Below are 24,302 nucleotides of genomic sequence, written 5' to 3'. Positions count from 1 at the left end.
AGGATTATCTCATAGTCTTTGTGTGCCTCCGTAGAACACCTCCAAGTTTCGCGGCAACATCAATCTGTGCCTGCGTATGGTGCATCTTCACTGCGATGTACGTTGCTGCAGTCTCCATTCCATGTCAGTGGCTCTTTAGCGAGCCGTGCCGAGATGATACGTCACGAGTGTATGAGGCCAGTGCACGCGAAGTTTCAACGCTTCATTGCTTCAGAATGAACATATACCGGACTGGCAGTACAAGCGGCCCAAGGCGCTAACCACATGCTAGTGCTACTTCGTCGATCCCTACAGAAATTATACACCACCACTAGCTATTAGCTGCCACCTCCACGCGAGAGGAAGGTGCGGCGCCACTGTCAAGGAAGCGATTCGTCGTTTCTTCGGCCATGGCCTTGAGCGTGGTCCGTAGGGAGGCGGCAAGCAGTAGAAGCGCCTCGGGAGGACGGCTGGCTTGGGTAACGCTGTAGCGATGTGTGAAGAGGGTGACAACTTGCGATATGGTGGGGATGGTGCCGAGGGCCAAGACGGTGTGCTGCTCGTCGTCAAGAGCATGTCCCGCGGGCTTCAGCGTTCGCAAGGCGGCGTCGGCGACGTCCAGAATGGCGGCGGCGAGGGATGCCGCCAGCAGAGCTGTGTCCATGTCGGCCGAGCATGGACACACGAGTATGCGAGCGGCCTGCCTGCACGCTCGCGGTATTTGGTCGGCGAGCACGTCGGCAGCCGCGGTTGTCTGAGTTGTCTGAGTAGTGGCCGACTGCTGTCCATCGAGCCCCGCCGCGGCGAGCGAGCTGAGCGTTGCCACGGCCACGGTCGCGCAGTCGTACTCGTAAGGGTTGTGTCGGACCTCGTCCAGGCCTACCGACGAGGGATGCTCAAGGAAGCCGTCTCTCATCGTCATGTTGGTGGACTGCGGGGCGTCATTGCTTCTGAAGTTGCTCCTGTCTGTGCTACTGGCGCTCGCACTAGTACTCGCGGGCGCGCTCCAGCGGCCCTCTTCGTCAGAGAGGCAATCTGGTAAAGTCTCATCAAGGTGTAGGTTTGGGTGCCGCGTCGTTAGAGCTCGTTGAGGGGGCTGAGCCGGAGCTGATGGTTGTCGAACTGGGGCCACGCAGTCTTTGTTGGCACCATCGTCGGTCATGACGGCGGCGGCATCGTCGCGTGCCTCACGAGCCGTGCGCCCCGCGTTTTCTTGATCCTGAGCGCGCGGGGAACGCGGACGTGGCCTGCCAATGCGTCTCGCGGGGCTGTATACGCACTCGTACGACAGCCTGTCACAACGGCCGCACCGCGGGTTCCCCTTGTCGCACTTGACCTTGGCTTCGCTGCACGGGTCGCAAGTCTGGCGAAGCTTCTTTGGCTTCTTGGCGCGGGCGTCAGCGTCCGCAACAGTGATTGTGTTGTTGTTCATGTTGCTGCCATTGCTGTTGCCGCTGCTGCTGCCGCCGCTGTTGATGGCGGCGTTGTCCGACTCGGTATGTTGGCTCTGGTGTTCCATGGCTCGACAAAGTGATGGACAATGCTGCCACAAATGTGGATGTAAGCGTGGTGTGTCTTAGACAACGTCACAACGCAGATGTCACACAGGTGCTTGGACATCGCAGATCCCCCACTATGCGGAAGATTTATATACCGTGGACCCTGCCACATGGTAAGCGCTAATGCAGGTCATTATCTCCGTCAGGTGCAGGCACTACCTGATGCACTTCGAAAGACTAGTTGATGTCGCACGGCAGGAGTTTACCCTGGGCCTTTTGCGCAACGGCGTCGCAGCCAATCTAGGGTCCCGGCCGAATCCTGGTCCCACACAGCTGAAGACCCTGCGTTTGCGTCCCTCACGCTTTTCGTTCCTCTCGTTACTCTATTGGTGGGCTGCACTGCCCCCAGCTTGACGTTTGCTGACGAGATGCGTTGCTGTTTGCCCAGCAGGCGCCCGAGGCTCTGCAGCAATGAGTGGGGAGGCCACGAAACCGGCCCTGCGCCTTCAGGGAACGTGATCCTGGCGATAGTCATGGCGCTTGGCAGCGGCACCCACGGCATGAGGAGGGCGACGCGACGGGGCTCAGGGCGCGCCTGGACCGACCCGTCCCGATTGGGTAGTCGACCCCTTTCTGGAGCTCGCCGCATTAACTAAATCCTTCCTCCCAACGGAGGGGCACCAGCCGCTGTCGGTAAACGACGTGACAACCTCTCGGAGTCCGGGGTCAAGAACAGCATATGCAATGGCTTCCTCGACCACAACGACGGCCAATCTCAACCTAGATTATTTAAATAACTGCAAAGGATTATCTACAGTACTTGCTCTTTCTATTCTTAGTTGAACGTGATTGTCTCCTTGCTCAAGACTGATAGGCTTAACGATCCACATACCGAACCTCGGGTGCAACACAAGAGCAACATCATGGCGGCGACAACCAAGCAAAGCGATCTGCAATGGGCGAAAGCGTCACCGAGGACCTATGAGCGGGGCCTGGACGACATGGAAAAGTTCTTCGCCCTTGCCGGAGAAGGCGGCGTGGGTGCAACCGACGGCCAGCATTGGCATATTGCGGTAATGGCCAAGATCAACACGACTGGTGTCGACTTGAAGAGAGACGTGCCAATGGCGTGGAAAGCGCTCCGACGAATCAATCCTTGTTTGTCGGCAGTCGTCCATGGCGATCGTTTGGTTTACACCGTTGCGGACGAGGCAGAGCTTGAATCGTGGCTCAAAGACACGCTCCACTTCCACGACACTACTGGCACATCCCGCGACATATTTCCTATTAGGAACCTCACGGGACGTGCTGCTCTCCACGTCCTGCTCCAGACGCAGGAGCTTTACCTGCTGGCCCCCCATACCCACCTCGATGGAATCGGCGCTTACACAGCCATGAACAACCTCGTCCAAGCCTTGGCTGTGGCTGCCTCGGGTACCGACAGCCCGAAACTAGGTGGCGATGAAGTACAATATCTGGTTCCTCCACTGAACGTCCTTGCCGACATTCCTGTCGCGACGGACGCCAACAAGGCCACCTTCAAGACCATGCTGGGCAGCTGGATGGCTGGCTTTGCTGGCATCAAGCTTCAACTGAATGATACCAAGCAGCCTTGCCGGGATCCGAAGGTCCTTTACGCCCCATTCGACGTCTCTGAGAGCAAACGAATCGTGGCAAGGTGCAAGGAGCTGGGGTTCACAGTCACTGCGGCAGTGCAGGCGGCTGTGTCCATCGCCCTACGCAAGCAGGTTCAGTCGACTGCCACCATCCAGAGCGCCGTCACCATCCATGACGTTCGCAAATGGGTTGACAAGACCAAGTATCCGGCCACCAGTCTCGTCGGACCGCTGGCCGTCCCGGTTCCCGCCGTCTTCACCTTGGACGACGACTTCCTGGAGACGGCACGCCTCGCCAAGCAAAAATATCGCGAGCCGGAACAGACCGATCTTCTGCGCACCCTGCCACGCTTCTGGGGGAATGATATGGTGGCGATCATGACTTCGCCGCCGCCCGGCGCGGAAGCGCCTAGCTCGCTCGGAGTCTCCAGCTTCGGTATCATGGACGCATATCTCAAACCGTCGTATGAAGGCACTGCTGGGAGCAAGGTGGAGGTAGAAGACGCTTGGCTGGGCATCACGCTATACTCGCCGGACATTCTGCTGCACTTGTGGACGTTGCAGGGCACCGTGAGGCTGCAGTGTGTATACAATGAGGCGTATCACGACAAGGAGGCAGTGGCGGCGCTGCTCGAGTCTACTAGGGATGAGTTGCTGCGAGGCTTGAGCTTGGTGGGGTAACGGAAGAGATTGCGTGTAGATAGGAAGTAAGACTGATGCTGGTAAAGGGATACGTCGCGCCCGGTTCGAAGCAGTGAATACAGTATGTCCTATATTTCCAATCTTGACGGCCATGCACGAGCAGCCCATATACAGCCTTTCAGATGAGAAGCTTGAGAAACCTTGCTCATGTTTGCATTGCAGCTTAAGGTCTCCTTGATTGCAACACAAGTGGGTCGTACTCTAATGAGCGATGTATGAGATGAGCGCCCCAACCAGCGGGAACAGAGCCCTGACATAGTTGAGCCGAGCCCACTCCCCGATAAGCTCTCTTGTTCGTGCTACAGACCAAGTAACCTTGTCCTTTCCGTCTCTTGGTTTTCCGTCTCCTGGCTTTTCGGCCGCCTTTTCCAACAGGAGACCTTCGCTGCGGACGACGAACATGAGCGTGAAGGGGACGAGACTCGCCGTGCACACTCCTGCCAGCAAGAAATGAAGAGCCACACCGGCACCGCCATTATTGGATCGCCAGCTGATGTAGGCGTTGCCGAGGTTAGCCAGGGTGGCAATGGCGGCGAAAGGGGGGCACAGGACGAAGCCTCGGCGGAAAATGACACGGAACTGCGCGAGCAGGGTGGCCTCGTCGGCAGTAGATGAGGCGAGAAGAGCGGCCCCAGATACGAACGAAAGACTAAACTGACTGCCTGAGTCAGGGAGAAGCACATGTTAATCTGAGGTCTTAACGGCATGTCCAGGGTTGGCACAATCCATCAATCATTACCTGTGTGGATAGCAGATGCGAAGACGCTAACGAAACGCAATACGTCGGTGGTGGTCATGATAAGAGGCAGTGGCTTGTTAGGTCAACGCGTGACTTGGAGAGGCGAAAGAAAAGATGCAAAGCAGATGTCGGCCATGCCGACTTTTGTCTGTATGGACGGGTGTGGCGCGCTGCCGAACTCACCGGCTGCCGGTCTGATTCATTGGTCCCGACGGCACTTAGGTGTTGCAAGGGGTCGTTCCGCTATCTGGCGGCGGCATCTACTGTTGCATCTGGACCTGGTTATCGCCCTGGACCGGTTGCCGATGGCCGTTCATGCCGAGCGGCGATGACGATAACGGCAGCATCATCACGGGAACCAGTGGGGCGTCGCACTGGGTTGCTGGGCGTTGATGGTGTCGGGACTCGGCGTCAATAGCGCACGGCCCGGACCGCGGCCTGGGCTCTGGCCTGGGCTCTGGGCCTTGGCCGGAAGCCGACGTTAGACGGAACCCGACGTGGCTGAACTACAAACACGGCAGGGGTGGTTATATTTAGTTATGCAGACGCGGCATGCACACTTACACAACGTGGTTCCTGCGGATGCAGTGCAACATGGTCGCTTTCGTCGTATTGCTTACTGCCAGGCACCCCAGTGCACGAAACTGGAATGTTCAACTGTGCGTCGACCGGGGCAGGTGGTCGAGGCGGGATGCGCACGGACAAGGGGCACTGGGGGGTGTCGTACATTGAGTTAGTTAGTTAGTTAGTTAGTGTGTTTTCCGTCCAGCGGCCGTGAGGCCGCTCAGGTCCCTATGGGGCACAGGACGTGCTGAGCTAGTGGGTCTATCCTACGTTATCGATACAGGTTCTGGTGGGTCACTCAGAGATTACCTCCTCGGATCCCCCCTCTTCCCTATCGCGAAAAGTAAACAAACCACCATCCAGCATTTCATCGGCTCAGAGGCGCTCCGATTCGTGCTCGGTGCCCGTCAGCGGGTCGTCCAAGCGCGGCATCCAAGTGCCGTGTTCTGTAGGCCTCGAAAGAAGCCATCGTCGGAGGCTGCAAGAGCGGCCTCAATTGACCCGGGCGGGCAAAGGGTGGTGCGACACCCTCCGCCTACACGGGCAAAGAATATGTATCGAACATGCAAAAGTACAAAGGAAAGAGAGAAGGGAGGGTGGAGCGGCTTGCCTAGTAGCGAGGACGCGCCCATTCGAAGAACGAGCTTGCCTTCGCCAGCTTGACGAACTTGTCGAAGTCTCTGCCTATTGCACGATTGACTGCCGCAGTCGGTGAGGGGGCCAGCCTCATCCGATGTCGCGGCAGGATCTTTCGGCAATAGAAGAGATGACTCGGTTCTTTTCGTCGGCCACATGAACATGTTAGCCGCGCGTCGTCGTGGTTGAATCTCTCGTGGTAGTCGGCAAAGTCTCCGTGACGAGACCGTGCCGCGAGCAGGTGGTGGAGCAGTGGTCGTGGGAGCTCTAGCTCTGGTGGGCAGCCGATGGCAGGCTTGAGATGCAGTGGCTTGTATTGGTCGGGTGCAGAGGCGTCCCACCAGGCTTCAAAAGCGTCTCTGGGCTGCTGCCGGGCAGTCCTGCGCAAGTGAGCGAGTGTCGGGAGAGCGTCTGCGGGTTTGGGCAAGGAGGTGGCCGCCTTCGCTAAGGCGTCCGCCTGCTCGTTGCCCGCAATGTTGGTGTGGCCAGGGATCCAGCGGACCTCGACGGCGCCATGCGCCGTGGCCAGAGCCTGAAACTCGAGGAACACTTCCTGAGAAGAGTCCGCGGGCATGCCTCCCAGGCAGGTTGCGACCCCGAGATTATCGAGGCACACAAAGATGCGTCGTGGGCTAGGGAGGTTCAGTGCAGCACGCAATCCCTCAAGGGCGCCCTTGGCTTCGGCGTCGAAGACCTCCGCTGGGCCAAGGCGGCCGTTGCCAGTCGTCAAGGTATGTCCGTCGCGATGGATTACATAGCCGTACCCAGCGGCCTTCTCCTTGGAGAGGGATCCGTCTGAGTAGACGATGAGCGTCTCACGAGGGATAGACCGGAGCCATTCCAGGAAGTCTTTTGCAGACTCGTCTTTCGACGCGGTCTGTAGGGTCGTCGCGTGCTCGTCGAAACGGCGGGGCAGGAGCAGTGGTCGCGTGCTGCGAGGTAGCAGCTGATCGCTGCGTCTGAGTCTAGTCCGGAAAGCCTCGCGAGGCATCTGGTACTTCAGCTTGATCGACCTATGGATGGTCGGCGGCTTCGGCTGCAGTGTGCGTTTGGCCAGCGGGTGTGCCTCATCCACACGCTTAAGGCGGGCTGCGAAGCGCATCCGGCGAGTTTCGAGCAACTGGGCGATCGGCGGGATGCCACTCTCACGATGCAGCGCGGCGATAGGCGTCGTCCTCCAGACTGGCAGAACGGCACGCATAGAGTTGTGAAGCGACTTGTTCATCTTCCGCAGCAGCTGCTGGATTCCGGAGGAGCCCTCCTTCGTGGGCTGGCTCCAGCGAGGGGCTCGCAATCCAGGGTACCAGGCCTCGGCGCCGTGGAGCAGCACTGGCTCGACACAGGCTCGGACGGCTCTTTGCATAGCGCTCGGGAGTGGGCCATGTTTGGTGTTGGCGAGCCCTCGCAAGTGGTGTGCCACGGCTTGCGCCTTGGCTGTCCATTTCTCGACGTGGGTCTTGAACGTCAGAGTGCTGTCGAGCCAAATGCCTAGCCAGCGCATCGCTTTTTCCGGGCGTCTCTCGCCCTCGTGGAAGATAGGCGGCGACACCCTGGGTTTGGTTCGGCAGAAGTGCATGACCTCAGTTTTTGCAGAGTCGAAGCTTATTCCGTTGGCGGCGCCCCATGTTACGAGCTCGCTGACATAGCGCGACGCCCTGTCGGCCGTCGACTCCAGCGAGTTTCCTAGGCATAGGATACCGGTGTCGTCGGCATAGCCGAACCGACCCTTCGGATTGCCCAGGCGATAGATCGGCTCTGTATAGAGCAAGAAGAGGATGGGCGAGACGGGCGAACCCTGCGGCAGCCCGCACTGGAGCGGGGAACTGGGTGTGGTAATATCCTGATATCGCACGCACGCCGAGCGGTCTGACATAAACGAGCCAGCCCACCGTGCGAGATGCTCAGGCCATCCCTGTTGACGGAGGCGGAGGATCAGTCGGTTGCGGAGGACGGTGTCAAAAGCCCCCTGGATGTCCATTGTCACCAGCGTGGCGACCAGTCCGCGAGCGAATGCTTCTTCGATGTCGTGCACGAGAGCAGCCACGAGGTCAACAGCGGATCTCTTCGGCAGGGCTCCAGCTTGTTGCGGATGGAGCACACCATAGTGGATGGACGCCCACGCTAGACGGCGTGCGATGAGCCTCTCAAGACCCTTGCCTAGGCAGGAGAGCAGCGAGATTGGTCGCCAGGCGCGCGGTGTCGACAAATTCCGACGACCCGGCTTCGCTATCATGACCACTTCCGCCTCCCTGAATGGTTGAGGATGGTGGCCTAGTCGGAGGCAGCCCTCGTAGAGGCGACGGACATGTTCGCCGATGATATGCCAGGCGGCTTTGAGCATATTGACAGTGATGTTGTCGGAGCCGGGGGATGTGTTTCCCGTGCGGATGGTCGCGTCCTGCACCTCGGCCAGTGATACATCCTGGGAGAATGGTATCGCTCTAGTCGCGGCGACTGGGACCCACGGGTCGGCTATGTCGTCTTCTGAGGTTCGCCTTTCCAGCGTGGCTCGTCGGAGGGCATTGGCTTTGTCGAGCTGCGTTTCGTGTACCACGCCATCCACCTCGAGGGGTGGTGGTTGGAAGGCACCTGGCGACTTCAACCATCGGACGGCTTTAAACACAGATGAACTGTCGTTAAAGCTGTCGATGAGATTGCGCCAGTATCGCCGTTTAGCTTGGCGGACAACCCTCTGGAAGTCTTTCTTGGCGAGCTGAACTTCGCGGCAAAATCCAAGGGGATAGACTCTTCTGATCGCGCGGTATTCCGCTGCGGCCAGGCGGCATTCCTCGGTCCACCATGGGGCGCTGCACCCTTGCTTTCGAACGGGGCGACCGGCCACCTTCGCCGCCGTTTGGAGGAGGCGCACCAGGGCGGATGCAAGAGCATCAAGGTCATCGGTAGTTGAAGTCGGGGCTGGGATATCCACTGACCCATACTGGACGAGATCTACGAACCGCTTGATCTCGTCTTCCGTCGTGACGCGGACTTTTCCAGGTGGTATTGGCGCTACGCCCACCTCCGGGAGCGCTATGCTGAGCGTGAAGTGGTCGGAACTAGTGGCCAGATGGTCCTCCACGACTGCCTCGGACAGTGGTACATTCGAGAAGGCAAGGTCTATGGTATTTCCATGCGGGTTTGTAGGCACGTCGGTCGGGTTGAGCAGGCTGAGACTCGACTCTGATGCCCAGTGAGCGATGTCGTCGCCCCGGCCATCGAGACGACCGGTCTGCCAGCTGTAGTGTTTAGCGTTGAAGTCTCCCGCGACCAAGCACCTGCTCGGCGGGCTCCAGGCAAGGAGTATGTCAAGAGCCCCGTCGAAATCAGGCTGTCGGTAGCAGTTGACTATCGTCGTATTGTTGATGGTGAGCCAGAGAATGTCACGAGTTGTCGCGGGACGCCGTTGGTCGGCCGTTAGGCCGGGGCGTCGCCGGACGTATGTCATGACTCGTGGGCGGGTAGTATTGTTGGTCCAGCTATCGACTGGAGAAAAGGTATCATATGCTGGGTGAGTTTTAGTGAGACAGCGGCCATATTTAGCTTCTGTCCAGGGCTCTTGCAGCAGGACAACGTCGTATTGCTCAGAGTCCGCAAGGGCAAGGGCGCAGTCGTGTGCTGGTGGGATCTTGCCCACGTTCGCTTGGAAGATTCGTAGAGTCTTCTTGCCGTCTTGTCGAGCACGGGTATGCCTCGTCATGGGTCATGCGCGATGGGGTCGATGCGTCGCTTCTTGGAGGGGGAGGCAGGTCTGCTCGCGGGCCGAGGAGTCGTGTCCACGATGATAAATGGCGGGGTTATAGTCATGGTTGGGCTGAGAGTCGAGGTCTCGCTCTCAGCTCTTGAAGTGTTGGCTTCAGGCTCGATTTGGCTGTCGTTGGGCTGGGGAGCGCTGGGGGGCGTGCTGCCGGGCATGCTGCTGGGCGTGCTGCCGGGCGTGCTACCGGGCGTGCTACCAGGAGCAGAAGGGCTGGGGCGGTCGTTCGCCTCAGGTGCGCTCAATGGCGCCGGTCCGGGTGAGGGGTTCACGGTCTGAGGCGATCCTCCGTCCGGTGGAGGGAGCGCGTCCGCCTGAGCCGTGCCTTGCCTTAGCTGGGCGGATAGCTGGGCGCCCATTTCTCGGACGCGGGTTTTCTCTTCCTTGGTCAATCGGCGGAAGGCGCCATGGGATCGTATGGGACGAGCCGGGCATTTCAGGAAATCTGCGGCATGCGGTCCGAGGCAGTTGCCGCACTGCTCCGGCGCTGCGCAAGAGGAGTCGTCGTGTCCGACCTTGCCGCATCGCTTGCAGGACGGTCGGCGGTCGCAGCTATGTCGGGCGTGGAAGTCCCAGCATTTGTCGCATTGGCGGGGCGCTACGGGTTTGTCGATGTATCGGGCCAGCCTGCTAGAGCCGAAAAGCCGCCAGGGTTTCTGCGTGGGTTTGAGGAAAGACACGAGGAGTGTCTTGACAGGAAGATCGTTTGAGTCGTGACGACTAGGGCGGATGTTGACGGCCGTCTGGCCGGTTTGGCAGGTAATTTCGCTTTTGAGGGCTTCGTCGTAGTCGGCTTCGTTGCCTTGGACATCAGTGAGCCTGCGAGGACAATTGGATACGACGTAGGTGTACCATTTCTTGCTGACTTCAACGGATTTCGCGCCGAGAACGTCAGCCCATTCGGACTGGCGCTGGACGATGAGGTCTCTAATGGTTGCATCCGCGGTGCGAATAGCCCAGCCCGAGTTTACGGGGAAGGCTGCCGGGATTTGGTGGAGGTCGATGCCGACTTTCGCGGCGATGTGGGTCCGGATCGCGTACGATTCGAGCTTCCTCGCCGGTGCTTCGGCGTCAAGTCGCACAAAGACCCGGAGGTCCTCTTTCGGTGGGGCGGGGATTGGTCGTCCCTGGAGACGTATTTCAGCTGTTTGTTGTGGTGCAGATGGCGGGGCCTCTGCAGAGGGGGTGGTGGCGTGGCCCGCAGGGGCCTGGAGAGGACTGTGACCGGCAGCAACGCTGCTGTACGTCGGCGCCGTCACGGGCGGCAGTATCGAGAGAGACTGGCGCCAGAAATCGAGGAAGCTGGTGGCGAATTGGTTCGCGAAGGTATGCTCAATTCCAGAAGTGAACTGCTTCGCGGCCTGGTCGAATGATTCGCAGAATGCATGGAAGACTGCTAATTTGGCGTTGTAGGCATCCGTTTGCTCTTTTGCGACCCGGTTGGCGCCTTCGACGATGGAGATAGGCTCCAGAATGGGTTCTAGCGAGGGCCTATACGGCGCGAAAGCAGGCTGCGCACCCTCCGTAGCAGCAGAGTTGGAGAGTCGGAGTAGAGGCGAAGATGGCGTCTGGGCCAATCGCCGTGGCGCCGGCGAGACACCGATCGGCCGGTCCACGACCGGAGAACTGTTTCGGAGCTGGGCAGCACGGGCCCGATCGGCAAAAGTTAGGGGAATGTGATTATCCAGATCAAAGGGATCTGAGCCGGCATGCGAGCCCGTGGCAGTTGCCATGGCCGCTGCCAAAGCCAGCGCAGAGCGCGGCTCGCAGAGTTGGTGGCACAACTGTTAATCAAATTGGTATAGAATGCGCTACTTTCTTAACACTTGCATGCCAAGAAAGTATGATGACAAAGGAAGGTGTCGTCTCGTGTCGTACATTGAACACTGCACCTCCGTTGATGCAGGGTAGTCCGTAACAACGGGCGAAATAGGCTGAACCTTTTTTTCGTCCATCGATGTCACCGCAAATGCCATGTTGGATAGAAACTTGCAAGTCTGCCGGGATGATACAGCATTCCATCTGTCTAGCTCGCTACTAAATAAGTTTGCCAAGCTTGCTAATGCGGCCCGACACCATGAGACGGATAATCGCGGAGTAATCACACGTCCGTTCGCCACGCTACAGCCGCTCGACGACAATGATGGAGTTCTTCATGACCGACGCGTACGTCCTGATGTCGACGAGCTTGAGGCCGGCCTTGCCCAGCAGGTCGTGCCACTGGTCGACAGTCCGCTCCAGCGCGTTGAGCATGGTGTACATGTGCAGGTCAAGGCAGGCCGACCACCAATGCACGTCCTTGTTAGGCAGCACCATCTCGTCAATCAGCAGCTGCGAGTCGGCCGTCATGGCAGCGGCTGTGTTCTTGAGGATCTTGATCGAGTTCTCCTCGTCCCAATCGTGGAGGACGGTCCGCATGTAATAGAACCTGGCGCCTGCATGTATTGGTCAGCTCGTGCTTCTTTCGTCGCCCATGAAAGCGCGGCGCAGTTTCTCATCCGCTCACCTTCCACGGGCTGCGGCGTGAAAAAGTCATAGGCCATGAACTCGACGCCCGGAGCCGCTGCCGCCACGCTGACCGTCTCGGGCAGGTCCTGGACAATGACCTTTCCGGGGAGCGTGGGGTACTTTGCCCTCAGCCGTTTGCTCTGGTGGCCGATGTTGCCTCCAATGTCGACGAAGAGCGCGCTGTCCGGGCTGACGTTGGCGGCCTCGTCGGCAAAAGAGACGACGTCGAGCCAGTCACCGTCGCGGGGCACGCTCATGAGCTTCTGGAAGTACGAGAGCTGCTTGGGGTGCTGCTTGTAGTACGGGAACCAGTCCATGTCCGTCTTGACCGATTGCTGCCACGCGCACTTAGTGCCTGGCGGAGTCTGGAAGCTCGTCTGCTGCATGAAATCGGGGAGAGCCATGTAAGCCGGAATGGCGATTGCGAAGCTGGGTCTGCTCAGCTCGGGCCGCTCGCGGCACGTCCATGCACTCCCTGGCGCACTTACATGTAGTTCAAGCTGCCCTCAATGGCAGGATCCGCAAGCGATTGCGTGGTGAGGTTGGCGCCAAACTGGTCCTTGCCCGTCTCTGCGATGAATCGCGTGGCCGCGAGATAGCGCAAGACGCGACCGAGGAAAGCTGGCTCCGCCTTTGTAGTGTATGCCAATTCTTCCAGAGTCAGCGGCGTCTCGCTCGCGACGAGCGTCTTGAAGAGTCCAATGTCACACGCGGCCTTGACCATGGGGACTTCCAGAGCCTGAGGGAGCAATTGCGTCAGCCAACCCAACCTCATTCAAGCGATGCGACACAGGAAGCACTGACCCCGTTGAACAGACGCAGCATCGTGTCGTTAGACGTCTCCATGGCCTCGGCGGCACTGCGCAGAGAGTCTTGCATCTTGAGCCGCGCTGCCTCGTCGGCGCGCACCCGATGCATGTTCTTGGACTCGGAAAGGGCCGTCATTGTTCTACACAACTTGCGAGGTATGAGTCGTCGTGTAATAGATAATGCCTTGTCAACTCGGTTGTCGCATGTAAAAGCGGTCTACCCAAAGTTTGGCACCGCTGACACCGACCCTGAAGTAGTACTTATACACAACGATAGGGCTGAGGGAAGGCCTTTTTGCCAAAGTGTCTCCGCCTAGCAGACGGATACCGACAAGAGTTGGACGGGCAATTCTGTCTGAGTGCAAGACGGCGGGGTGATGTGCAGGGCTAGGCTCATTAGAGTCTGGTGGAATCCCGACGGTCGCTGAGCGACTGGCACCGAGCGCCGCGAGCAGCCACGCCAGGGAACAAAACGACCCGAGGCTCAAACAACGGTGAGATGGATCCCCATTTACCAATAGGACAAATGCACCGATGCCGTCTCTTGTTATTGTCAAATTACTGGCCGCGCAATTGACGTAGATCGGGCAAACATCTTGCACATATAAGGCATTCAGCACCCAAGCTCGGCGGCGTTGACTCAAGCCGCAACACGACTTCAATCAGCACCACAAAATGGAGATTATCGTCGTCGGCGCCGGCATTGCCGGTCTCAGCGCTGGCATCGCCCTGCGCAGGGCAGGACACACGGTCACGGTTCGTCTGCCCTACCTCGATCGCGCAGGCTCCGCCGGCAAAGCTGAGTGCTAACGCACCCACAAAGATCCTCGAGCAGTCCCGCCTGCTTCAAGAGACTGGCGCCGCCATCTCGATAGCACCAAATGCGTCGCCGGTCCTCCGCAGCTGGGGCTTCGACATTGCCAAGTCGCGCATGGTGGCCATCAAAACTGGCAGCATCCTCAACGGCGGCGACATGTCAATGGTGGTACCGAACTACTACGTGAACATCGAGGAGAACTACGGCGCTCCCATTTATTCCGTGCATCGTGTTGATCTCCACGACCAATTGAAGGCGCTGGCCACAGGAGACGATGGGCCGGGCAACCCCTGCAAATTGCACGTTCGTGCCACGGCCGTTGACTACGTGAGCTGCCCCCCGACAAAGTCAATGTCCAGCTGTCACTGATCGATCACACCAGGATGCAGCCAATGCCACGGTGACGCTTGCCGACGGCACAGTCCACCAGGCGGACCTCATCATTGCAGCAAACGGTGTGCACTCGACAGCCAGGAACCATGTCCTCGTTACCGACGAGAGCCACGCCAGCGACACGGGCTGGGCAACTATGCGATGGCTGGTGCCGACCGAGGAGTTGCTGGCCGACCCGGACACTGCAGCTCTTGTCGAAGACTCGACCCAGCGGTATTTCATGGGCGGTCGAGGCGGCGGGTTGGTCTGGTACCCGTGTAGAAAGTGCGTGCCAGGCCCTCTTCCACCCACTGCGACGCCATGCCCACCAGAGTGCAAGTTCGCTGACCTCACTGGACTGCAGCAACGGGGTCCAGAACTTCCTCTACCTCTCGCGGTCATTTGCAAGCGAGAATATCACAGAAGGTACGAACGCCGGAGTCGTCTAAGTGGGACACCCTGTCTGTGCTGACATCGCCCCACGCAGACTTTCAGGCAGGCATTGAGCCGACCATGGTGATGGACTACGCAAAGAATGAGTTTAGTCCAGCTCTGCAAGCTGTTCTTGCGTGAGTCGCAACACCCCGCAGCCGGGTGCTGCCTCGTGAATGGCAACTGACGCATCTTCTAGGAAAGCCAGGGATGTCCGATTCTGGAAGCTGGTGGCTAGAGGCCCGATTTCCTCGTGGCGCAAGGACTCTCTCCTGCTGATCGGCGACGCGGCGCATCCCATGCTCCCCTGTAAGTCTCGATTCCCGCATGCGTGCGATCGCCACCCGACTGGCATCATTTCTGACGCGAAACAACAGTCCAAGCGCAAGGCGGCGGCCAAGCCATCGAGGACGCCGCAGTGCTGGGCATTCTCCTGGACCAGGTCCAAGACAAGGCCACCTTGGAGAAGCGCCTTGGGCTCTTTGAGAAGATCAGGAGGGACCGGGGCTCGGCGATCCAGACGCTCTCCAACTCTGGCCCGCCGATGCCACAGAGCGTCCGCGACGCCGCTCTCAAGTACCTTCCCAAGGGTACAAACTTGCAGAATCAGGATGATGTCATCAATGTCATCTTCTCTTATGATGTGGTTGGCGAGACGAAGGAGGTCCTTGCTGCAAGTCTGTCGGGTGGGCAGAATGGCCATGCGAATGGAGTGCAGAATGGAGCGACGGAGCTCTGACGTATACATAGTACTGCTAGTAGTAGCCTGTAGAAACAGCGACACGGCATTGCGAATCTCGATTATGTCCGCTTCGTAAGTTGCCGAGTTGGAATGGAATCGTAAATCGAAGTCCACTGGGAGGGCGATGGTGCAGTTTCACAGCGCGGGCTTCTAGGCCATCAGGTCCCCCGCGGCCCCGCCGTCGCCGAGTGCGCTCACTAAACTCCTGGGCAACCGATCCCCACGTCAAGCACAGCAGGGGAACAAGACAATAGCAGTCTGGCAGTAAAACGCCAAATGAGGATGCAGTCTACATAATCTATCGTAGTCTACGTTTCGCGAATGCTGTGCTTCACGTGCATGACCTCGATCAAGGCCCCAACCCAAACTCCTCAGCGCCAATTCAATCGCAAAAGAGCCGAACCTGCCGCACGCCGATTGAAGTCCTTGGCCCAATCCTACGCCCGAGAAAAAATCTTGGCCCTCGTGTTCTCTAACCGCGTGCGCAGCGACGAGATAATATGGCGGTGCACGTTGTTGGAGAGCCCTTTCGACCGCAGCGAAGGGGAAGCAGCGGCGCGACCGCCGACGCTCCTCAGGTGCGTGGGCGGAGAGGTGCCGGAGGCGCCGTCTGACCCCGACGCCTCGCAGAAGCGGCGCGACAGGGCGTCGACGAGGCCCTCTAGCACACGCAGCTCGCCCGCCATGACCTGGGCGTGCAGTGCCCGGCCGAGCTTGCCGCTGATCTGGTGCTGGCCGATGGTGATGGGCTGTGGCAGGACGCGCACCTTGGGGGCCTGCGTAGGGCCACCGGCAGACAGCGCGCACGCCGCGGAGAACGGATCGTCGCCCTGTTCGAGGTCGGCGCTGATCATGGCGCCGTTCCAGGCGATGAGGTTGCCGCAGATGCTGAGCAGCAGCAGCTGGACCAGCGACTTTGTCGAGCAGGAACAGGCCAGAATGGGGCCCATGCCGGCGATGACGTCCTTGTTGGTGGCCAGCACCGTCTCCATCTTCCGGGCCTGCTGGACGGTCGGGGCCTCCTGGTGGGCGCTCAGGCATGCCGACTGGGCGATGTGCAGGGTCGTCAGGGCGCGGAGCGCTGCCGCGATGCACATCTCGGACCCGTGCCGCTGAGACCTGCATTGATTGACCTGCTGGGCAGGTCCTGCATTGTGCGGCTGGACCTCGGCCGCGACCGGGAAGCGAGGAGACGGTGACGACGAAGAAGACGACGACGATGACGAGGAGGAGGATGAGAGAAACATGGCCGACAGGGACGAGGCAGACCTTGATCGGGACGCGGGCACGGACAAGGAGGAGCCATTCGACGTCTGGTAGCCGGCCGACAGGTCATGGCCGGTAACGAGGTCGCTGTGCGCGCCCGTGTGAATGCGACCGTCACCACCGTGTAGGGACTGCAGGGCGGGGACATCGGGAATGTCAATGTCTGTGGACCCAAAGTCGGAGAATTGCATCTGCATCTGCGCCGCATCGGCATCCGCCTCAAACACCCACGTGGTGTCGCAGTCCGACAGCCCGCCCAGGGCTGTGCCGTCGGCGGCGCACGTGTTGAGGAGGGAGAAGGAGTCTGGGGTGAAGGAGAGGTGTTGGTGTTGGTGGTGGAGGTCGCCATCGTCGTATCGCGTTCTCTTGGGCATGTTTGCAGCGGCAGCACGCAGGGTTGCAGCGGACCAACAAACGGGATATGAAACAGCAGCAGCAGCAGGGCCAACGACATGAAGATGTGCGATCGGCGGAGACTCGTCTTTCTCTTATGTGCGGTAACCCTCGACTGTTGTTGCCACCACCACCACCACCACCCCCGCGGGAGTGTGCAGTCCACGCGCTCAGCCTTCGCATCGTCAGGCAGCATGGGCGGTTCCGGTCACTGAGGTTGCAGCGGGTGTGTCTAGTGCCGGGGCCTTGCATGCCTGCTTACGGAGGAACGGAGCTCGTTCATGCGGCGTGATAGGCCGGACGCGAAGCCCGAGTCAGCAGCAGCAAACAGAAGAGGGCCGCCGCGCAGGCTGAGACGGTAGAATGAGGTGCTGTCGGGCGGGCGTGCCCAGCCTGCGGTTGCGCTGCGCGGGAGACGGGACTACGGCTGTAACTAACTGCACATTACATACAAGCAGATGCAGGTGGGCTGGGACTCGAGTTAGGCGCCAGCTCAGACCGGATAAAATCTGGTCGGGCGCACGGCTCGGAACATGGATATGGAACATGGACTAGCTCACACACGCAGCGTTGCATCGTGGGTTGAAGCGGGCCAGGGCCATGGATGTCGTCTTTGCGTGGCGGGCGCGGCTCGGGTCTGGACTGATTGAGCAAACCGAGGGCGCAGGGCCAGAGTCTGGCCGCTGGCGGCGCTACGGAGCGAGGTGCAGTACCAAGTGCATACCACTGTATTGGAAGCCTGGAGAGACGAGGACTCCCGCGGACCAGAGGAGCTCAGGCGCGTGTTGCGGCTCCGAATCCCGGACCTTGAACCCTGGATGCAGGAGCGGGACTTGATGAAAAGCCGACGAGGGATGGCCGGCTGGTCAATGACAAAGCAAACTTGTGCGATCTATATCCGTCTTGCTATTATGCATTCTCCCAGGACCCCCGCCTGCCCCTCAATTGCTCCATGTCCCATCCTAGCGCCTTTGCTTGACAGCACAGCAGGCAAACAACAGCAAGGGTTGCGGGTGCTTCAGGGACCACAGCTGCTGAAGCGACTTTACCGGGGGCGGGTGGCAGCACAAGCGGCGGGGGCGTGTGCAGCAAAACAGCCCGGTGGAGTGCGCCTTCCCGATTCGGGCTCAGGAGCGACGCGACCAATGAGAGGAGACTCGCTTTCCCTTTTCAGCGTGCGGAGCGACCCGGCCAATCAGGCCGTCAGGACCCCTCAGCCTCCAAATTCCCCGAGCGAGTGCCGCCCCACATGGCGATGGAGTCATTCGAGGTCGTTGGACCGTGTCGGTGCAAACGGCATTTGTAACCAAGGCCGATATCAGGGAAAACTCGGACATCTGTCGAGGCCGAACGCGCGACGCGTCACGTCAGATAAAGGCGTCTGCGACCGCCGTCAATCCTTCGCTAGCCGAGGCTCTCTTTTTTTCTCTTGTGCTCGTCGTCTCCTCACAAAACCCTGGTCAGAGGAAGCACTACCCAGCTACCGTTTTACACGTCAGCCACTCCCAGCGACAAACGACAACATGCACTTCCTCCTCCTCGGCGCCACCGGCCGGACCGGCAAGCACGTCGTCTCCCAGCTGCTCTCCAAGGGCCACACGGCCGTCGCCCTGGTCCGCACCGAGGGCAGCCTCAAGCCGCAGCCGGGCCTCACCGTGGTGACGGGCTCGCCGCTCTCCAAGGCCGACATCCAGAGCGCCCTCACCGCGGCGCCCGGCGGCCTGGTCCCCTCGGCGGCCATCATGACGCTCAACACGGTGCGCAAGTCCGACAGCCCCTTCGCGCCGCAGCTCTCGCCCCCGCGCCTGCTGGCCGACTCGGCCGCCAACGCCTGCGCGGCCCTGCAGGAGGCCGGCATCCGACGCATCGTCGTCATGTCGACGGCCGGCGCGGGCGACTCGTGGGGCAACCTGCCGTGGCTGACCAAGGCGTTCATGGGTTGGACCAACATCAAGCTCGCGGTCGAGGACCACAACCTCGTCGACAAGGAGATTCGGGAGACGGGGCTGGACTGGACGCTTGTGCGGGCGTCCAGGCTCGAGTATGAGGACGCGAAGCAGAAGACGGCCGACGTGCAGACGCTGGATGGCGCGGGTGTGGGCATGCGCATGACGGACAGCGTGAGCGTCACTAGCGCGGCAGGCTTCCTCATCAAGGCCGCTGTCGAGGGGCTCTTTGTCAATAAGGCGGTGGTCATCCGGGATTGATGCCGCCGCGGGGGGAGGGGTCGGGAGTTTGGCTGTTCTTGGAATACTCGCTGCGATAGAAGATACCTACAAGACACACAGATAATGGGACGAGCTCTGGTGGTGCTGTCGGCAGTGCAGTCGTGACAGTTTTCGTTCTTGGCGGCGAGTCGTCGCATCACTGCGCTCGCTGTTATCTACCTGCATGGCGTTTTCCTGCAGCTGCCGTGCATTCTTGGCTATGGCGGCCGCAATCTACACAGCATGGCCGCCAGATGCGATCTCAAGTCCATGCCATGGTGATGTCATTGCTTCCAGCGGCCACGACACACCCTCTATCATGAGCTCCTTGTCGGGGCCATTGCGCCCAACCAAATGCGCTGCAGGCAGTCATCAATTGGTGTGCTGCAGCTACGTTGACCATTATTGCTTCCTGCGAGGCCGCATTTCGTGCGCATCGCTAAAGTTCTGGATGCTGCATCGTCAATCTCTGCGGACAGCACGGCCCTGGAAAACCTCCCAATCCCAGGCGGTTGGTTCTGTGTGACTGCCAACTACCCGTGCACAAGCAGGCCCTCGGGGCATGCCGCTCGAACTTGTCGGGAGCCGACCCTGCATCACGGGATTCACGGCACGCTGCGCCAGGGCTGCCACTTCAACGCCGGCCGCCTGTGGCTGCACACAGAACCCAAGCCCCAGATGCAGGGCTCAGCGCTAATGCGAGGCCCGGTTGGGGGCGGCAACGAGGCCGCAGTTGGGGGGTGGGCGGGACAGGCCCTGAGGCGCCGGACGAGGGGCGGCTGAGCTGCAAGGCGCCCCAGCCGAATCTGCATTCTGTGCTGCACCTGCATCTTCCATCCCACCGGGGCAGAGCGGCGCCGTGGGGAGCCATTTATTGCCGGAACCCGAGGGAATTTCTCATATGGGAAACCACCGTGCAATGCAGGCCGCGATCCTGCCGACTTGGCGCAGCAAGGGACCACCTGAAGCTTCAGCAGCCAGGCCGGAGCCCGACCCACGGCGTACTGGAGAAGCACGGGCAGGCCATCGGGTCCTCCAGGCTGACAGACCCTGGGATGAACGGGCTGGCGAAGTTGGATCCGGTCGCCGGCCAGAGCGCGCCGTCGCACCTGTCGATGACAGACAGACAGACAGACAGACGGGCAGCATGGTCGCCGCGAGACCCTGGTCGACGACGATCGTCCGGGGCAGCTCGCCCGGCTCTTATATCCGCGCCATGGCCCAGTGCGACCTCATGCATGCGCCCTCGAGCTCTAATAAACGCGCGAGAACCATTGGGTAGTCGTTTCCACCTTGTCCCATCGCCAGAATGTGGTTCCGGCAGAGTCTCATTGCGCTCGCCTGGCTCGCCCCAGCATTGCTGTCGGCCGTCGACGCCCGGTCGCTGTCCGCCTGCAATGGCAAGCCACGGCCCTTCAAGCTGACCCTGACGTGGGAGAAGCATGCGCCTGATGGCTTCGAGAAGCAGATGATCCTGATCAACGGCCAATTCCCCGGGCCGCTGCTCGAGGTGAACCAGGGGGACGACGTCGAGGTCACGGTGTACAACAAGATGCCCTTCAACACCACAATACACTACCATGGTAAGTCTGAGCCGACGCAGATGGCGACAGCTGGTAGCGGAGTTGGCTAACGCAGAACCACAGGCATCGAGATGCTCAAGACGCCCTGGTCCGACGGCGTGCCTGGCCTCTCCCAGCGCCAGATCCAGCCCGGCAAGAGCTTCGTCTACAAGTGGAAGGCCACCCAGGCCGGCTCCTACTGGTATCACTCGCACCAGCACGCCCAGCTCAACGATGGCATGTACGGCCCCATCGTCATCCACCCCAAGGACAGCACCCCTCGGCCCTTTGACAGGATCTCCAAGGACCCGGCGGCGGTGCGCGCCATGAAGCGCGCCGAGGCCGACGTCACGCCCCTCGTGCTCTCGGACCACCGGCACGTCACGTCGGAGCGCGGCTGGGACATCAACGTCGCGTCGGGCCTCGAGACGCCGTGCTACGACTCTATCCTCATCAATGGCAAGGGCCGGGTCGATTGCTGGACGCAGGAGAAGATGGCCTCGCTGTACACGGCCGAGCAGCGGCTGTTCCTGAAGTTGGGCAACGCCACGTCTTTTACGGCCAAGGGGTACGTGAACTCCTAAGCTGAGAGGTTTCCTCCTCGCCGTCGATGCGACGCACACTAATGCCCTATCAGGTGTCTCCCCGCCGCAGTGATTGCCGCTGTCCAGGCAAGAGGCAAGCAGACCAACCTGTCAGCCATTCCCCCCGAGATCTTCGACGTCTGCACCGCCACCAACGGCCCGCGCGAAGTCATCAAGGTGAGCAAGGCCTCCAACGCCAAGGAGACGTGGGTCGCCTTCGACCTGATCGGAACCTTTGGTCTCATCACGGGCGCCTTCTCCATCGACGAGCACCCCATGTACATCTACGCCGTTGATGGCAGCTACATTGAGCCGCAGGAGGTTGAGGCCGTGGTGCTCACCAACGGCGACCGCTACTCCGTCATGGTCAAGCTCGACAAGCCCGGCGACTTCACCATGCGCATGGCCTCGCTCACCATGCCACAAATGTTCACCGGCTTCGCGACGCTGTCGTACCGCGACCCGAAGGGGCCGTCGCCGCCGAGCAAGCCCTCTGTCGGGTACATCAACGACATTGGGGCCAACACGACTGCCGACGTGCGATTCTTCAGCCAAGCCGCCATGAAGGCCTTCCCGCCCGCGCCCATTGCCCAGACCGCCGATCAGACGGTCAAGGTGGCGATGCGCGTCGCCGGGCAGAGCTACAACTGGGCGCTCAACGAGACCATCTACCCGATGGGCCTCGACAACGACACACCGTTGCTCTTTGACCCGCAGCCCGAGCGGCACAACAATGTCACCATCACGACCAGGAACGGTACCTGGGTCGACGTCATCTTCCAGGCCGTCGCATTCCCTATGCCGCCGCACCCCATCCACAAGCACGGCAACAAGATGTACCTACTCGGCCAGGGCGATGGCCTGTTCAAGTGGGACAGCGTCGCCGAGGCGGCCAAGGAGGTCCCGAGTAGCTTCAACTTTGTCGATCCCCCGCGGCGGGACGGCTTCACTACCCCGGCGGCGCTACAGGGACCGAGTTGGATGGCGATCCGGTACCACGTCGACAATCCCGGTGCGTGGCTCATACACTGCCATGTTCAAAGCCACCTGTCTGGCGGCATGAGCATGGCCATCCAGGATGGCGTGGACAAGTGGCCCAAGGTGCCGGCCGAGTACTTGAACTACAAGTGAGCCTGTGTATATAAAGATAATGACCGTATTGCTATCAGTATAGACATTCGTAGGGAGTTTACCCCGAAGCGGCTTCTGCCGTGCATGGCAATCAACTTTTGGTTGTCCCGGATAGCTGAGCAAGCCCGGCTGATGTCTTGCGACCCAACCTTACGTCAAGGAGGTCGACGCGGGCTGTACATGAAACGGCCGACACGGTCGGCGCTGCTTGCGCTCTTCAGAGATCACTAGTTCAAGTCATCTTCAAGGGGCAACGTTGCTTCACGGCTACCGTCTTGTCAGTCCAGTGCTGCGAAAGCATACACGCAGCGGAGTCGCGCGGAGTCTGCCGTTCCACCTGCGACGCCACTGAATCGAGGCTATCGCCACGCTGTGGCCAGCTGAACGAGCTTGGCCAGCATTTGCTGTGCGACTGTGACGGAAGCTTGCGCGAACCTGTCCTACAGATCCATAATTTAAGCAGTTGGTTTCGAGGCCGCGGGCGCTAAGCTTAAGCTTTGTGTTAGGCTTCAAACGCATAGCACGACAGCGCGTTCGAGGTACTGCGACAGCAGGACGTGGTCAGTAGGTGCTCTCGATCGTATCTATTGAGAGGATCGGCTTTTACTGTCATTTGTCTCCTGTGACATTTTTATTCTACTTGCAGCATCACTGTGGATGTATTTAAACGGCGCGACTCCCCGGATGATAGCCACCAAACTCTCAGCCACCTCAAGCCATACGATAGTGCAACCGTCTAGACATCACCAGCAAGGCTGGACCTCGTCATCATAAATGAAGGCTGCTACAGTTCTTCTGGCTCCCCTGACGGGGCTCGCATTGGCCACTCCCGTACCAGACGCGGACCCGACTACTGACCTAGAGAGACGTGATATTCGCTGTCTCGTTCAATGCGGCTCTCAATGTGTTCTTAACCCCCCGCCCTGTGTGAGTATTTAATACTGATCCAGCATCCGTGGACAATCGGCTAATGCCGTCGGGGAAAGTACTGCCCAAGGGGCGACCCGGAGCCGTGCAGACAGCAGTGTAAAAAGGACTGTGTCCTGGCCTGTGTAAGTCGAGACCACCTGTATAGGCAATCCTATGAGCTCTGATCAATCCGGACCTTGACATGGAGCTAATTCAGACCACAATACTAGGCCAAAAAGTGTTTTCAGGCCTAATCGTTATGAGTGGCGTTACCCGGAAAGCTGAGCCACTTGCGCTCACTGGGTGGTCATGTCTTCGGTTATTTGCGTATCTCTCCATGGCAGTTTCGGTCTGGCTGTCTGCATGTGGTCTATAGGAGCTTGAAGGCGCGGTATGTAAGTAATGAAAGCAACGAGTGAACTGTGCTATCGATGAATGACCCATGATCTCTTGGACGCTGATCTACTTAAATAACTTGGTCAGTATTGACAGTTCATGTCCGCCTAGCGTCTATATACAGCTACGCACATGGCCATTCTTTTCGATTCAAGCCGTTACATTAGGTGCTAAATTCACTGCATCAAACTACTTGCCCAATCTTATATGGCTGTGTCGCGGATCGAAGTGTTGTCTGTTCGCCATCCCTGTCGGCTATCATCTTCGTGGCAAGGACACAAAGGACCTCGAAGGTATCTCAGTAGGAAGCAGCATCGTTTCACGGCTCGGGTATCACTGCCATTGTGCAGCTCATGAGAGCGTTCCGTTCATGTTGCTCATTTGAGTTGCCGCTCGAGCCGTGGCCGATGCGCACAGGCAAGGCAGGGAGGCTAGCCCAACAGAGAAAGTTATTACGCGGAGAATGCCCAGGGCATAGTTGGCGGACATTCCGATGTACTTTCTTCGGTACCCGGAGCATGTCGTCTCGGTGACATGAGCGCACCCCTTGAAGATCCCGTAGCTCGAGGTAAGCCATGTCTCAACACGCCGACTGCGTTATATCGCTTGGACCTTTGGTACTGACTCAAGCAACCTGTCGAGCTCGCCACTTTTCTTGAGTGCCCGAAGCTCGCTGTTGCCACCG

General features: G+C 59.7%; 9 protein-coding genes across 9 annotated transcripts; 4 read left to right on the top strand and 5 right to left on the bottom strand.

Annotated features, from left to right (window-relative positions):
* Positions 1-310: 310 nt before the first annotated feature.
* PLICBS_005149 (uncharacterized protein) lies at positions 311-1,498 on the bottom strand (the record flags this gene model as incomplete). Its single annotated transcript, XM_018325443.1, has 1 exon — positions 311-1,498. The coding sequence occupies one exon, from the start codon at positions 1,496-1,498 to the stop codon at positions 311-313; it is 1,188 nt and encodes a 395-aa protein (XP_018175195.1).
* A 903-nt stretch (positions 1,499-2,401) lies between these two features.
* PLICBS_005148 (uncharacterized protein) lies at positions 2,402-3,775 on the top strand (the record flags this gene model as incomplete). The annotated part of the gene is made up of 1 exon (XM_018325444.2): positions 2,402-3,775. The coding sequence occupies one exon, from the start codon at positions 2,402-2,404 to the stop codon at positions 3,773-3,775; it is 1,374 nt and encodes a 457-aa protein (XP_018175196.2).
* A 222-nt stretch (positions 3,776-3,997) lies between these two features.
* On the bottom strand, positions 3,998-4,503 carry PLICBS_005147 (uncharacterized protein; the record flags this gene model as incomplete). Its single annotated transcript, XM_065600661.1, has 2 exons — positions 3,998-4,454; positions 4,499-4,503. The coding sequence occupies 2 exons, from the start codon at positions 4,501-4,503 to the stop codon at positions 3,998-4,000; spliced, it is 462 nt and encodes a 153-aa protein (XP_065456733.1).
* A 7,107-nt stretch (positions 4,504-11,610) lies between these two features.
* Positions 11,611-12,401, bottom strand: PLICBS_005146 (uncharacterized protein; the record flags this gene model as incomplete). Its single annotated transcript, XM_065600660.1, has 2 exons — positions 11,611-11,924; positions 11,996-12,401. 2 exons carry the CDS (start codon positions 12,399-12,401, stop codon positions 11,611-11,613), a joined length of 720 nt encoding a protein of 239 aa, XP_065456732.1.
* An 80-nt stretch (positions 12,402-12,481) lies between these two features.
* PLICBS_005145 (uncharacterized protein) lies at positions 12,482-12,942 on the bottom strand (the record flags this gene model as incomplete). Its single annotated transcript, XM_018325446.2, has 2 exons — positions 12,482-12,736; positions 12,802-12,942. 2 exons carry the CDS (start codon positions 12,940-12,942, stop codon positions 12,482-12,484), a joined length of 396 nt encoding a protein of 131 aa, XP_018175198.2.
* A 539-nt stretch (positions 12,943-13,481) lies between these two features.
* On the top strand, positions 13,482-15,166 carry PLICBS_005144 (uncharacterized protein; the record flags this gene model as incomplete). The annotated part of the gene is made up of 7 exons (XM_018325447.2): positions 13,482-13,562; positions 13,630-13,950; positions 14,006-14,280; positions 14,360-14,421; positions 14,483-14,564; positions 14,627-14,736; positions 14,805-15,166. The coding sequence occupies 7 exons, from the start codon at positions 13,482-13,484 to the stop codon at positions 15,164-15,166; spliced, it is 1,293 nt and encodes a 430-aa protein (XP_018175199.2).
* A 440-nt stretch (positions 15,167-15,606) lies between these two features.
* Positions 15,607-16,809, bottom strand: PLICBS_005143 (uncharacterized protein; the record flags this gene model as incomplete). The annotated part of the gene is made up of 1 exon (XM_018325448.2): positions 15,607-16,809. One exon carries the CDS (start codon positions 16,807-16,809, stop codon positions 15,607-15,609), a length of 1,203 nt encoding a protein of 400 aa, XP_018175200.2.
* Positions 16,810-18,351: 1,542 nt separating this feature from the next.
* On the top strand, positions 18,352-19,035 carry PLICBS_005142 (uncharacterized protein; the record flags this gene model as incomplete). Its single annotated transcript, XM_018325449.2, has 1 exon — positions 18,352-19,035. One exon carries the CDS (start codon positions 18,352-18,354, stop codon positions 19,033-19,035), a length of 684 nt encoding a protein of 227 aa, XP_018175201.1.
* Positions 19,036-20,344: 1,309 nt separating this feature from the next.
* Positions 20,345-22,312, top strand: PLICBS_005141 (uncharacterized protein; the record flags this gene model as incomplete). The annotated part of the gene is made up of 3 exons (XM_018325451.2): positions 20,345-20,618; positions 20,682-21,165; positions 21,235-22,312. 3 exons carry the CDS (start codon positions 20,345-20,347, stop codon positions 22,310-22,312), a joined length of 1,836 nt encoding a protein of 611 aa, XP_018175203.2.
* Between the last annotated feature and the right edge of the window lie 1,990 nt (positions 22,313-24,302).

Source organism: Purpureocillium lilacinum (assembly GCF_023168085.1).
Source record: "Purpureocillium lilacinum CBS 284.36 DNA, scaffold_3, whole genome shotgun sequence".
NCBI lineage: Eukaryota > Fungi > Ascomycota > Sordariomycetes > Hypocreales > Ophiocordycipitaceae > Purpureocillium > Purpureocillium lilacinum.
This window is presented reverse-complemented; position numbering and strand designations above follow the sequence as displayed.